General features: G+C 47.3%; 1 protein-coding gene across 1 annotated transcript; it reads left to right on the forward strand.

Annotated features, from left to right (window-relative positions):
• The first annotated feature begins 2,205 nt into the window (after nt 1-2,205).
• AGTRAP (angiotensin II receptor associated protein) lies at nt 2,206-11,452 on the forward strand. The gene is made up of 5 exons (XM_062507522.1): nt 2,206-2,249; nt 7,459-7,493; nt 7,710-7,821; nt 8,397-8,595; nt 10,629-11,452. Exons 1-5 carry the CDS (start codon nt 2,223-2,225, stop codon nt 10,733-10,735), a joined length of 480 nt encoding a protein of 159 aa, XP_062363506.1. The 5' UTR covers nt 2,206-2,222; the 3' UTR covers nt 10,736-11,452.
• The last annotated feature ends 2,241 nt before the right edge of the window (nt 11,453-13,693 follow it).

Here is a 13,693-nt window from a genome sequence, read left to right on the forward strand (position 1 = left end):
GGTCAAGGACAGGCTGGATAGCACTACATTTGTGGCTTGTTTGAGAATGTCTGATGATAGGTTCAGCATTGCACAATTCTCACTGCTTGAACTTGAAATGAGACTGAAGGATGACTCATGCATTTCCACATCCAACTTCTCCAATGAACCTCTGACCCTCTGAATTTCTTAGAGACTCCATCTTTTCTGTAATAAGGAATAATGACAAGAAAGGAATTGACCTAGTAAGACATTGCAGTCTTACACTGCAGACAGCACACATTAGGCAAGGATGGAAGGGTTTGAGAAGTGTCATCCTGGCCTCTGGGCTCTCTTATTTCATTTGCCAGATGTGGGGAGAAGGCTGCTGGCATGAACTGGACAGGAAATGGTAAGTTATAGCTGAACTGTGTGGTGTTGATTTGGTCCCTTACCAGCTCCTCTAGCTCTAAAATGAAACCAGCTTTCTTTCAGAATAAATGAAAAACTTATTTGTAGCAGGTTCTCAGGCAAAGGGTTCAGTCATCTAGTTCTAGGGAAAAATCTAGGGCCAAAGGAAGCAAATATTCCTGCCAGCCATCCTAGCTACCCTGCTCAACCCCTAAGACTGACCTTGACTTAGCTGTTGGATGACATAGGTGAGCACAGTTAGCACCTTAAAATAACCTTTTTATTGGTGTCTATCAACAGTTTCTGTCACTCCTCACTCTTTGGTCACAGCACTGATATATGCACAAAAACTCTCTTCCTGCAGAAAGCTGCTAAGTCCTTCACACATTAGCTTTCCCACTGATTACAGTCAAAGTATAATGTCCAACCTTGCCTCAGTACATTGCATGTGCAAGGAGCAGGAAGAGTTTGGCTGGATTTTTGGAGCCAACAAATTGATCTGTGCACACTTTGGCTGGGTGTTTACAGCCAAGAAACTGATCTGTGCATATTTTTAATTTAGTGGTGGCTTTGGAAACAAAATCACAGAATTGTTAAGGTTGGAAGGGGCCTCTGGAAACCATCTAGTCCAACTCCCTGCCACCTCCTCCTCCTCCTGCCAAGGCAGGGTCACTTGGAGCAGGTGACACAGAATGAATTCAGTTGGGTTTGCAATGTATCCAGAGAGACTCTGTGCCCTTTGGGGTAGCTTGTCCCAATGCTCTGCCACCCTCAACGTAAAGAAGCTCTTTCTCACGTTGAGCTGGAACTTCTGGTGTTTTAGTTTATGCCCCTTGTCCTGTGACTGGGTACCACTGAGAAGAGTCTGGCACCATCCTCGTGGCACCCGCCTTCGAGGCGTTCATGAGGTCAGAAGCCGTGCGGTTCACATCAGACAGGCACAGCCTCCAGACCGCCTCCTCCGCTGGAACGCGTCTGACCAGCTGCTGGTCAGCGAACTCGAACAAGGGCTCCCCAGCAGAGAGCCGGCATCCCCAGAACCGCCGGGCAGCGAGAGGGGCCGAGCAGGACCGGGGAGGGCCGGGCAGAGCAGCGAGCAGGGCAGCGAGCAGAGCCAGGCAGAGCAGGGCAGAGAGCAGGGCCAGGCAGAGCAGGGCCAGGCAGAGCAGGGAGCGGAGCAGGGAGCGGAGCAGGGAGCGGGGCAGGGAGCGGGGCAGGGAGCGGAGCAGGGAGCGGGGCAGGGAGCGGGGCAGGGAGCGGAGCAGGGAGCGGAGCAGGGAGCGGGGCAGGGAGCGGGGCAGGGAGCGGAGCAGGGAGCGGAGCAGGGGGCAGGGCGGGGAGCGGGGCAGGGAGCGGAGCAGGGAGCGGGGCAGGGGGCAGGGCGGGGAGCGGGGCAGGGAGCGGAGCAGGGAGCGGGGCAGGGGCAGAGCAGGGAGCAGGGCGGGGAGCGGGGCAGGGGCAGAGCAGGGAGCAGGGCGGGGAGCGGGGCAGGGGCAGAGCAGGTGGCAGAGCAGGGAGCGGGGCAGGGAGTGGGGCAGGGAGCGGAGCAGGTGGCAGGGCGGGGAGCGGAGCAGGGAGCGGGGCAGGGGCAGAGCAGGTGGCAGAGCAGGGAGTGGGGCAGGGAGCGGGGCAGGGGCAGAGCAGGTGGCAGAGCAGGGAGCGGGGCAGGGAGCGGGGCAGGGAGCGGAGTAGGGGCAGAGCAGGGAGCGGAGCAGGGAGCGGAGCGGGGCGGGGAGCGGGGCCGGGCAGGGCAGGGCCGGGGGCGGTGTCCCGGCTCCTCCCGCCCTCCGCAGTCGCCGAGCCCGGCCCTGCCCCATGTGAGCGGCCCCGCAGGCGGTCCCGGGGCTGCTGCGATGGAGCTGCCCGCCGTCAGCCTCAAGGTAGGGGCTTGCCCCTTCCCCGGGGCTCGGGAGCGGGGCCGGGGGAGCGGGAGGGCGGCTGAGGGGCTGCCGGGACGGGCTGAGCCGCGGGGACTCGGACCGGCCCTCCCCGTACCCCGTGTTCTCCATGTTCGCGCGTCCTCCAGCCGTGTGCCTGGTCCGGATCCTGGCCGAGGCCTTGCTCGGAGCTGCGGAACCCTCTGAGGAGGAAAAACTGAAGTTCCTACTTTTTTTTTTTTTAATCACATGGGCAAAGGCTGCAGAAGTTCTGAACGCCATGAATCCGAGTCGGGAGAGGTATATGTTGGATATCAGGAAAACGTTTTCCCCAGAGGGTGATCAGGCCCTGAACAGGCTCCCCAGGGCAGTGGTCACAGCACCAAGCCTGTGTGAGTTCAAGGAGCATTTGGACAACGCTCTCAAGCGCAGGCTGGAATTCTTGGGATATCTTGTGCAGGGCCAGGAGTTGTGATACTGATGGGTCCCTTCCAACTCATTGTATTCTATTATTCTTGGTTAAACCTACCAGGTGGTGACTCCAGAGTTTGCTCTAACTTCAGGGATATTGCTAAAGTGGCCAAGGACTGAGCAGAGACAACACCTGGCTATCAACTCATGTCCATGGTGGTTTCCAGCTCAGCTGACCAGAGCTAAGCCAAGATAAACACTGCACAAGATCCTGAGGAGACAAAGTTGCTTGTCAAGCAAAGTATCTTAGAAAAACAAGCCCACTTCCTTGGGGATTATAATCTGACAGATAATTGCAATTCCTTCTCTGTGGGGAGGGCCAGCTCCACTTGAGGATACTTTGGAAATTTCAGTAAATGTCTGATAACCAGAGAAAGGAGATATAAAACACTTAGCCAGTTACATTACATTCTTCACTTTTGGAAGAAGCACTTCCTTGCTGACAAGACAGTGGATGTTAAAATCACACTTTGTTTGCTTTTGATGTTGATGTTGAATCTGATATCTTCTGTGCTACCAGACATGCTACATTTTCTTCTATTTTTTTATTTGGTCTTTCACATTTTCAGAGCCCCATGATTTCTAGGTATTTGCGTCCTTTCCCAGCTTCTCTACTTTGTGATGTCATTTAATACAGCATGGTTCAGGTGCTTTCTTTGGTTAAAGCTTTGCCCAGAGAGTGAAAGCATCACGGATTACATCAGGGTTTTTGTTTTTTTTTTGCCTGTGATTCGTTAAGCTGTGAGCAGTGGCCTTGGACCAGGCTGCCTATGGGTTGGATGGGAGAATAGTATTATCTCAGCTACCATTATTAATTGAGCTTTGTACAGGACAGCTTTCATGTGGCTATATTAAAGAAAAGATTGGTGTTCCTATAATGATGAATACCCTTCTTACTAGTTCACCAAGAAAAGCAACTCCCCTTGTTAGAGGCAAGTAAGCAAATTTTTCAAGGCCCGGCATGTGGATTATATTACATTCTGGAAACTAGCTGATACTTTGCTCTGACAAGTTTGGACTATTGTGTGATTCCCAGGGCACTAGGAAGATTAAAAGATCTTGCCTTCTGCTTTGTTTTTTACCTTGGTTTGATTTTTTTCCTATGGTAAAACAACAGTGAAAACTAAAGACATTTAATTAAAAAGTTTGCTAACACGAAATACGTTTTACCATGGGAAATGGAGATAGGGGAGCTGAAAAACACTGAGTTTTCAATTAAAGAATCACAAAGACAACAAAACTAAAATGTTGCCTTTCTTCTCTTGTTTCAGATAACCATTCCCCAATCTCTTACAAGTTAAGTGTGAATTTGTCTTGGGCAAACTGTTTTCAGCATTAAGAAATTCCTTGTTGTCGAGTCTGCCTCTTCTACTCTGAGCTGCAAAGACAGGAATAGGGAGTTAATAGTTGTGCCTACACGTCGTACTGTTCCTGAGTTAGGGCCTGATTCCCTAGAAAATACCACAAAGGTGGGGAAGATTCTTACTCAGAAGGGGCCTGGAATAACACACACTGCTACTATTCATTGGCATGATCTGCATACTGGTTCTGTGAGATTATAAAGATGAGTCTAATGATAGAAGTAGTTCCAAGAAAGCTGCATGACTGAGCTGTGTTTGTGCCAGAATGTAGCAGTATCTTGGCCTTGGGGTCTCTCTTTAAGCTACTTGCAGAGCTATAAAATTAATGTAGCAGGGTTTGTCCTGGAGTGGGTGAGGAATATGCTCACTGAACAGGATCTACTGGCTCAGTTCTACCAGCCATGCTCAGCAAAACATGGGGGAAGCAGCACAGCCATACTTCTGCCATGACAGCTTGATGCTTATGATTATTGAAATAATCATGCAGAGCCTTGAAATACGACATTTGACTTTGATCAAGCCTGAACAATGCCCTACAGTCTATGTGCCTGGAAACACACATTTTGTGCTTAGGCATTTTTAAATGCTAAGTCACAGAATCAAGGAATAATAGATGCCATGTGATTAAACCTCCTGCTCAAAGCAGGAGGCAAACTACAAAGTTAGATCAAATAACTCAAAAATCAGCGGAGTTTTAAAATAAGAATGGAGCCATGACAGCCCCACTGGATAGCCTGTCCCACTGCTTAAGCACTCTTATTATTATCACTCTGTTATAATAACGAGGCCCATCCTCACAGGTGGCCACTCAGATTCATATTTTGGTTTTATGTGTTCTCAGGTGAATGTCACTCATAGAGTAGGTGAGCTCACTCTAAAATAAAAAAGTAAGCAAAATAGAAATCTAGATACAGCAAGAAAACAATTGTAATTTGGAACCGTTTCATTTTTAACTTGGTCAAAATTCAATCTTATGCTAAGTTCTGTGCTGAAGCATGTTTAAAGGAGTTCTTATTCCAAAGAGTTTCCCATCTAATGAGACCCTGGCAGACCTAGGCTCTTTTTATGCTTGGCAATTAGTTCAATCGCATGCTGGGATTTGCAAAGGATGTAGGAATTCTCCTTAGCTTAGCCCAGTTTCCAGTGGGATGCTTTTAATTGCATGGCCATCCTTTTTCCTAGAAGAGATGGGGACAAAGGACCCACCTTTCTTATTTTCTGCTCTCACCACTGATTCAAGTCTTAGGAGTTATTTTCTCAAAAGAAGAAATGTATGTCTTAGCTACAGATTTAAGTCCTTGGACAGATGGAAAAATTTGTAATTCTTCTGCTGTTTTATCAGGAGACTGCCTGAAAATTAACTAACTCACATAGTAAATGTAGCTTTTCATTAACACTGTATTTTCTATGCTAAAACATACCAACACTACCAGCCAATTCCATAGTGCACTGAAGAACTGTCAGGTAAATTTGATTAATAACTAAAAAGGGAATATCTTGGTTTTATTTTGCAGTCTCTCATAGTATCAGCCCTAGTTTACCTGACTTTATGCTGATGATTAAACATACTTCATAATTTAGTAACTGCAGTATTGATCTAGACACCTTTAAAAAACCCCACCCTGCCTAATTATGTTAACTGGTGAGCCTTGAGGGGTCTTGCAGGTATGTAACATGCAATTGAATACTACCTAATTAAGAATTTTTCTGATGTTGTGATAGTTCTTGATAGTTCATGCTATGCGCATGTCCCCATTCTTATCCAGGACCATCTTGTATTTTACTGATTAGCAGTTTTTCCATCATGTCTGTGGTACAGTTTGAGAGAAGAAGCATGAGGGATGGTGAAGTATTTTGTAAGCTTTCATGAAGAACCAAAAAAATCCATAAAAATCTGTCTGAACAGTGTTGTAAATTACAGCAAAGCCTAGTGAGTGCTCAGCAGCTGTGATGTACTGCAGTGAGGGAGGAGCAGGAATAAGTAATTTGTATTGTGGTGTCCTGGAGAGCACTGTGAGCTGGGCCACTCCTGTGCTTTCCTGACTGTGCTTCACTTAAGGTACAACTTCACTCTCTTCTCCAGCAGCTAGTTTTGTTTTTAAGTTAGAACATGGACAGATGTTTTAAGTCAAGGAATCTAGCAGGGTGTCAGTAGATCTTAATTTCTTTTTTGTGTCTTAATGCTCCTATCTGCATACAGCTTTCCTGTGTCCACTGGATAACTTAGGCTTTTGGTACATATTCATTTCCCAATTTTCTTTTTTACTTTGGAGGGGAGTGTACTTCAGAGGAGGTTTGGTTATTTAATACCAAGGCCAGCAGAAATACCAGTTTGAAGCCTTTCTCATAGCTAGGAAAAAATTAAAGCGTGCTTGTATCCCATGGATCCTCTAATCCCATGGATCCAGGCTTTAGCCTTCCTTTAGTGAGGCTGTTAATAGAGCCTGTCTTCCATATTCTTGTTTTCACAAATGTTGAGAGAGCAAGTATGAATAATGTCCCTTTGTTAGAGTGACCAGCAGGCTACAGATGTAGAAAAAGCCTGAAGTGATACATTGTTGTTCCCATTTGCTCTTTGAATAAACATGGAGGGTATGTTTCCTTGGTTACAAAAATGGCAAGTGGCGGTAAAGGGAATCCTTCTATCACTTATTACAGTATGATCCTTTCTTCTTAGATTTGTCCCATTAAGCACAAGGACCAGGATCATTAAGGACACTTGCAAAGTACAGAATTTGTGACAGCATTATCTTACTGCTGTGCAGGGCACTGTTGGCATTTGGACCTGATGGCTTCACTGGGAGTGAAAAGAACTGTTTGCTCTGGCAGGATCAGAGTTCACAGAGTCCTGGAAGAAGCCTTCAGGTCTGTTAATACTGCAGTGAGGTTGGGCCACTGCTCTGAACAGACTGGAAGTAGGTAAAAAAAGGATTTACTGAGGACTGGAGTGAAATTCTGGGAGCTGCAGGCATGGCTATCCATGGGCTTTTTAGTGATAGGATGCCAGATTGGTCATGTATAAACTGTGCTAGCACAGCATGAATCTGATTGCCTGGCTTTCTGTGCAAACTCTTCTGGAATTCCAAAATTAATAACCTATTTAGAAAAGGCTAAGTGGTCCCTGAATCAGCTGTCGACAGAGATGACAAGAAGAAAGAATGACTACAGTGTAGTACCACAGGACATACTCAGCAACAGATGTGGAGAAAAATAACTTTGTCTTCGCTGTCTCAATAGCCCCACCATCTTCCTGCTGTGGTTCTTGGGTCCAGGCCACTCTTCCACCCATCCCTTGGGGACAAGATGGTGCTGTTTCACATTGATCCTCCCAGAATTCTCCCAACATGCTGACCTGTCTTCCTGTTTTGTTTTTTTCATAGGCTATCATTCTGGTACATTGGCTGCTCACAGTGTGGTGAGTGATTAGTGTCTGGCCTGGGGGAGAAGAGGGTATTCCTTCAAACTAGGAATGGGATGTTCCCTGGGAATTGGCACTCCCTTTTTGTGCCTGTGTGCAAGAAGATCCTAAATCTAAGAGTGAGGTGTTTGTATGGGAACAGGGATGAAACCAAACTGTTGCAGGCTTATTGTCAATGTGAGCTGTTGTTTTTTTTTTTTTCTCATTTGACAGGGGATGCATGAATTACATGTTGCCAGTCTCCTATGCCTGGGGAAATTTCAGTGTCCTTGCAGTGGGAATCTGGGCCATTGTGCAGCGAGATTCCCTTGATGCTATAACAATGGTGAGTGTAAGAGTATTGGTCTCCCCCAGGCTGCTCAGGAAGAGGGTAGAGGGCAGAGTCTTTGAGCCAGTGATGATTTTCAGCTGTTCCCAGTACAGCAGTTCCCTGTTTGGGTGGGTTTGGGTTTTTTTTTTTAAGAGAGCGTATAAATTTATGAGCTCTGTAAGCCATAGTGAGAAGCATTCATTGTCAATTATTTTCCTTTTCAGAGATGAGACATACTTGATTCTTCCTTTTTTACCTGCTGTTGTGACTTGTAATGCCAGATGAGCACTTGAAGTGTTTAATATGCTTGAATTGGGGGGGCTTTGCAAAACCCTTTTCTGAACATTGAATAGATTGGCAAACAAAAATAGAATATATTATGAGAAGATATCTGACAGGAAAAGGGACAAAATACAAGATCATTCATCTAGGAGTATCTGTCTGCCTAGGGCAGTACCAAGAATGCTGTGTGATACTGGGGTGAAGGATGATTGTGCAACATAGATCTCACAGGAAACAGAGGCTGACTGTTACTGTCAGTGGTTAAACCCTTGTTCTGTTCATGTCCCATTCTCTCTCCTTGTTTCTAGTTCTTGACTGGCCTGCTGCTCACAGTCCTCACAGACATCATTCACATCTCTATCTTCTACCCTTCACACGACTTCCTCAGTGATGCAAAGCGTTTCAGTATAGGCATGGCCATCTTCAGTCTCCTCCTCAAACCTGTGTCCTGCTATTTGGTGTATCGAATGTACCGGGAGCGTGGAGGAGAGTACACCTTCAACATAGGTAGGATGCTTTCTCTGCTTCCATGTCAGTGTGAGCCACCTCCTCAGGACTGTCTTGCACTTTGGACCCTGAATTCAGCCTGACCTCTGTGCAACTGGATTCTGGCCTCCTTTCCAGGCAGACAGGGTGCTTGCTCTGTCTTGCTCATGTTTGTTGTTTTGATGTGTCTTTGGCCTTAAATTTATATTTTTCCTCTCTCCCTTTGCAGACCTGAAGTTTTTGACAGCCATTTTGCCCACAATGGTGTTGAAAGGCTTTTCCTGTCTTCCTCCTCCTGCATTTGTGTGTGTTTGTTGGAAACTCTTCTTTGTCAACCCTTTCTTCTGGGGGAAAGTAGTGGCAGTATTTCCTCTGGCTGGATTATGAACAAGAGGGAAATAAAGCTGGATTTCTAACTCCATGCTTTCTGTGGGCCTCACATATCCTATTTACCTTGATTGCTTTAGACTTTGTTCCTTACATGGAAAATGAGACTAATGTTTACCTGATGGGAGTTAGCCTGGAGACATCTAATTTTTCCCCTGGTTGTATTTGATAATGATAATGTGGAAGATCTGCCAGAGAAGATGAGCTGTGACTAGATGTTCTGGGTCTTGGTCAGCTTTGCCAAGCATTCCTGATACTAGTTCATGCCTGGGCAGCTGCCAGGGATTGTTGTTTGAATTCATGCTGGCAAAACCTGCAGCCTGTCACAGTTCTATTTGTCATCCTGAGAAGGCTGTGGAGGAGAAAAGATGGTGTACTTGCATTACAATGTCTGGAAGCCGTCTCTTATTCTGCTTTGTTAGTAGCAAATATCACACTCCTGTGAAAAGTGGTGGAAACCTGCAGAGGAGGAGAAGCCATGGAAGGAAACCATGGCTTAGGGCACTGTGTGCTATTTGCACCTCTCTGCTAGTGGAGTATGGATGTCAACTCTGCCAGCTACTTGTGAAAATCCAGATGGGTGGGTCTTACCTGGGTCAGGAGGCATGGGAGTCACATGCTGTGCCTTTTTTGTGTCAGTTTTTATTAGCTGCTCACTCTGCTTGTCACTGGAATTCAACATGTGTATCCCATAGAAAGTATAGGTATCACTGAGGAGTTCATCTCTGCTTGTAATTTGGCAGCACTTTTTTCAACCACACTATCCCAAACTGAGAGCCTCCTTTCAGGCACAGGTGAGAATTCAGACACTGTAGTTTCACACCCTCTCCTGAACTGTCTTTTTTACAAGATTTTCAGTAGTGTGTGTTGTTTTGTGCTGAATGTGCTTGACAAATTTCCTTTCATTTTCCTGCTATCTGGCTCTTTTTTTTTTTTTTTTTAAACCCAGCAGTGTTGAAATTTTCCTGGCTTTTTTCTGTCTTGTTTTCCTTCTACGCGAAGTCCCTCTTTGTTGCTTGGGAGCGTCCTTGCTGCTTAGAACAAATCCCTCATAGTCTGCTGGCTCTCTGTGATTCAGGTTGCTTTGTCCCCATAGCAAATGCCTGACCCATAGATAAAGAGCTGTCCATGCACATTCTCTCCCTCCTCTTTCCCTTCTCATCCCCTGGACAGTAACACGATTTTGCACAGACAGACTGTTCATAGTGCAGTTAGGAGCGCTGTTGGATTCAAATTTGGTGCCGCACTTGAGACATAGCTGCATTGTTGGGAAGAGAGGTTCATGGATGTATCATGCCTTTAAATTCATACTGTCAGGTAGCCACCGTTCCTGCAGCTTCTGCCTCTGTCTGTTCATTTTTCCATGAGTTCTCATGCACTTTATCTTGCTGAAATACACTGTTACAGGAACCTGTTGTGCTTCTGTGGGGTATTGTGTGTCTTGCTTTCTACACAGTCGTGGCTACTAAGAGAACGGTTCTCAAAGAAAGAATAGGCATGCTGGAAGGATGACTGTTCTTCCCTTCTGCCTGTTTAGTGAGGATCACAGACCACAGGTGCTGGGAGCTGGTAAAATGTGTGCTCCTGAGCTGTTGGTTTCTTCTAGAGTAGTCAGTTCTTGTGCTTTTGCCTTTGTCCCAAGCTTGTTCTCTTCCATCTCCATTCAGGTGTCACCAGTGCGGGCCAGGACCGCAGCACCTACGAGCCCATTGATCAGCCAGAGGCACCTCCACAGTGGCCTTCCTCAAGCAAGGCAGCCCAGCCACTGTACTGAGGCACCCTGCAGCCCAGGACAGACACTGCCCTCACCTAGCTGGGTCTTCCACTCTTCCCATGGAGCAGCACCTGCTACTGGGCAAACAGGAGAGGATCTGATACTTCTAACCTAAGGGTTAGGCAGATGGGTTCTGCTGTAAGTCCAGAAGATCTCAGAGTTATCATGTTAAGCACTGTGACTCACTGTAATCCCAATACTCTCCTCCCTCCCCCTAAATCCCTCCTCTGTACATGTGACTGGATGCATCTTCTGCAGTCTTCCAGTCTTTCATTGTGTTTCTTCTTTGTTATAAGAGAACCACTCAAAGTACTCCTGGACAAGCAGTCTTTAAAAGGCTTATGGACTTCCCTAAAACAATACAGTGTAGCCTGATTTTATGCAGATACATTTCCAGGAAACATCTAGGAGTCCCCAAGAGCTGTTTATGATGGCAATATTTAATTTCTTGTGCTCCCAGTATCTGGTATTGGGTTTTATTAACTGATGCTTTTATGCAAGTTGAATGTCCTTCAGGATACTTCAAATGACTCTTGAATGTAGATTATAGATCCTTTGTGCCTTGAAATATCTGTTTGCCTTCTTCTGCTTGTCTTAACTTGAGATGTTACATTTTTCTAAGAAAACTATAAAATGAACACAGTTTTTCTGTGTTAGAAAAAGTGTCACTGGTCACTTATGAAAATGTAAGCTTTGAAAGCTTTGAAAATGTAGCTTTTCCTGAGGGCTTAGGACTGTAGCCAGGCAGTCTGAGAGGGTCATTATGAGGGAAGGTCTACAGGGCTCTGATGGCTTTTAGCCTAAGCTTTACTCTGAGAAGTAGAAGATACTGCTGATAATTATGTGGGTGGGAAGATGGGCCACTAAAATGAGGACTGAGGAAAGATGGACTTACTTACACTGTAGATGTTACTTCCATTGGGTGTGACAAACTACAAACTCTGTTGTTATGCACAGTAAATTCATCCTGCTCTGGCTTTCAGGTGAGATTCTAAAAAAAGAAAACCAACCAAACAAAACCCCAGAAGCAAACAAACAAACAGATTTCAGCAGGATTCATTTACAGAAGAAAATTAGTATGTTAGCTTTGGCACAATTCTAGTGCTAGGAAGATAGGTATTTTTCTGAAGCAAGTTCATTTTCAAAGTTTATATTATTATTTTACAATTGCATTTCTCTTGACAAGACCTGCTGCTGTGTTGATTCTTTAGTAACCAAGACCCCTGTTGACATACAGAAGCATGCCATTTGTATTTTTAAAATCAAGCAGTTTTCTCCCAACTTTGGTCACTTCAAACATAAGCAGATGCTTCTTCTAACTCTGCTGCACAAGCACCACAGTGATCTCTTACTGTACCTGAACCAGGCACATGGTAAATGCCATAGAAGTATTGTGCATTCTTTTTACAGGCTTTACGTATAAAAGGTCACAAGAATAGGAATTGGTCTTTTCTTGTGAATAGATGGCAAAGAAGGAAAGAGTAGGCAGAATTAGCTGGGGCTTGTGGACTTCCAGAGCCTTTAAGTGAATGGGTTTTTTCAGCTCTTTAGAACTGTACAGTGACAGCACAGATCCCCGAATAAGACATTTCAATGCTATGGGGTTTTTTATCCTAGACCCATGGACCACAGATGGAAAATCACTGCTTTTAATGCTGTGGGGTTTGGGTGTTGGCACAGTCAGTTATATCGAGGGAGGCCTTCACAGATGTTGTCCATTGGAAATACCCATTTAGCTGACCTGCCATGTGTTTTTCTGTGGAAAATTTGGTACCTTTGGGACCTCTGGGAAGCAGAGCAAGGCACGAGTAACACTCATCTTTACAGTGCCTCAAGGATACCCATTTTGGGCAGTAAATCAGAGGTGATGCTAAAACCAGACCCCTCTCCTGGCTGAGGAGGAAGGAAGAGAGTGTTTATATCTAGTTCAGGAGGGCGTGAGGGGATCATGGAGCTGCTGTGCCAGAGCACGCAGGGCCTCGCTGGCTTCTCGGCGGGGCTCTCGTGGGGTCTCAGCGAGATCTCCACACCCAGACGGCTGCGATGCTCCATTCGGTTTTGCTTTGTTTTTTAAAATCCTCGGGTTCTGCTGTGCCTGGGGTTTTGGTGGTGAGCGGGCAGCTCCCCAGAATTAAGCCTAGCCCGCCCAGGGAAGGTGCGTCCATCAGCGCTGGAGGGCTCGGGTTGGGAGGAAGGGGAAGGCATGGTGCCTGTCCTGAGGCACTGCCCGGGACAGGCACGGCTCCCGCCCGGCATAAGCCCTCCTGTCCCCGGCCGGGCCCGGCTTTAATTAGCCAAGGCCCAGAGCGGCTTTCCCCAGCCATCTGTAGCCCCGGTGACCGAGCTAATCGCGGGGATAAGCCTCTTATGGAGCCCCAGCTGGAGCGGACGCGGGGCGTCGGCCTGAGGGGCCGCGGAGGAAGCGCCGGCTCGGACGCGTGTGGGCAGTACCCGGGGCCCAGCAGTGCCCCGGTGCCTGTGGATGGGTAAGTGCAGCCGAGGGCCCAGCAGTGACCCGGTGCCTGTGGATGGGTAAGTGCAGCCGAGAGGTGCCTGTGGATGGGTCAGTGCAGCCGAGGGGTGCCTGTGGATGGGTAAGTGCAGCCGGGGGGTGCCTGTGGATGGGTCAGTGCAGCCGAGGGGTGCCTGTGGATGGGTCAGTGCAGCCGAGGGGTGCCCGTCGATGGGTAAGTGCAGCCGAGGGCCCAGCAGTGACCCGGTGCCTGTGGATGGGTCAGTGCAGCCGAGGGGTGCCTGTGGATGGGTAAATGCAGCCGAGGGCCCAGCAGTGACCCGGTGCCTGTGGATGGGTCAGTGCAGCCGAGGGGTGCCTGTGGATGGGTCAGTGCAGCCGAGGGGTGCCCGTCGATGGGTAAGTGCAGCCGAGGGCCCAGCAGTGACCCGGTGCCCGTCGATGGGTAAGTGCAGCCGAGGGGTGCCTGTGGATGGGTAAATGCA

This window comes from Cinclus cinclus, chromosome 23, assembly GCF_963662255.1.
Source record: "Cinclus cinclus chromosome 23, bCinCin1.1, whole genome shotgun sequence".
In the NCBI taxonomy this organism is placed as follows: Eukaryota; Metazoa; Chordata; class Aves; order Passeriformes; family Cinclidae; genus Cinclus; species Cinclus cinclus.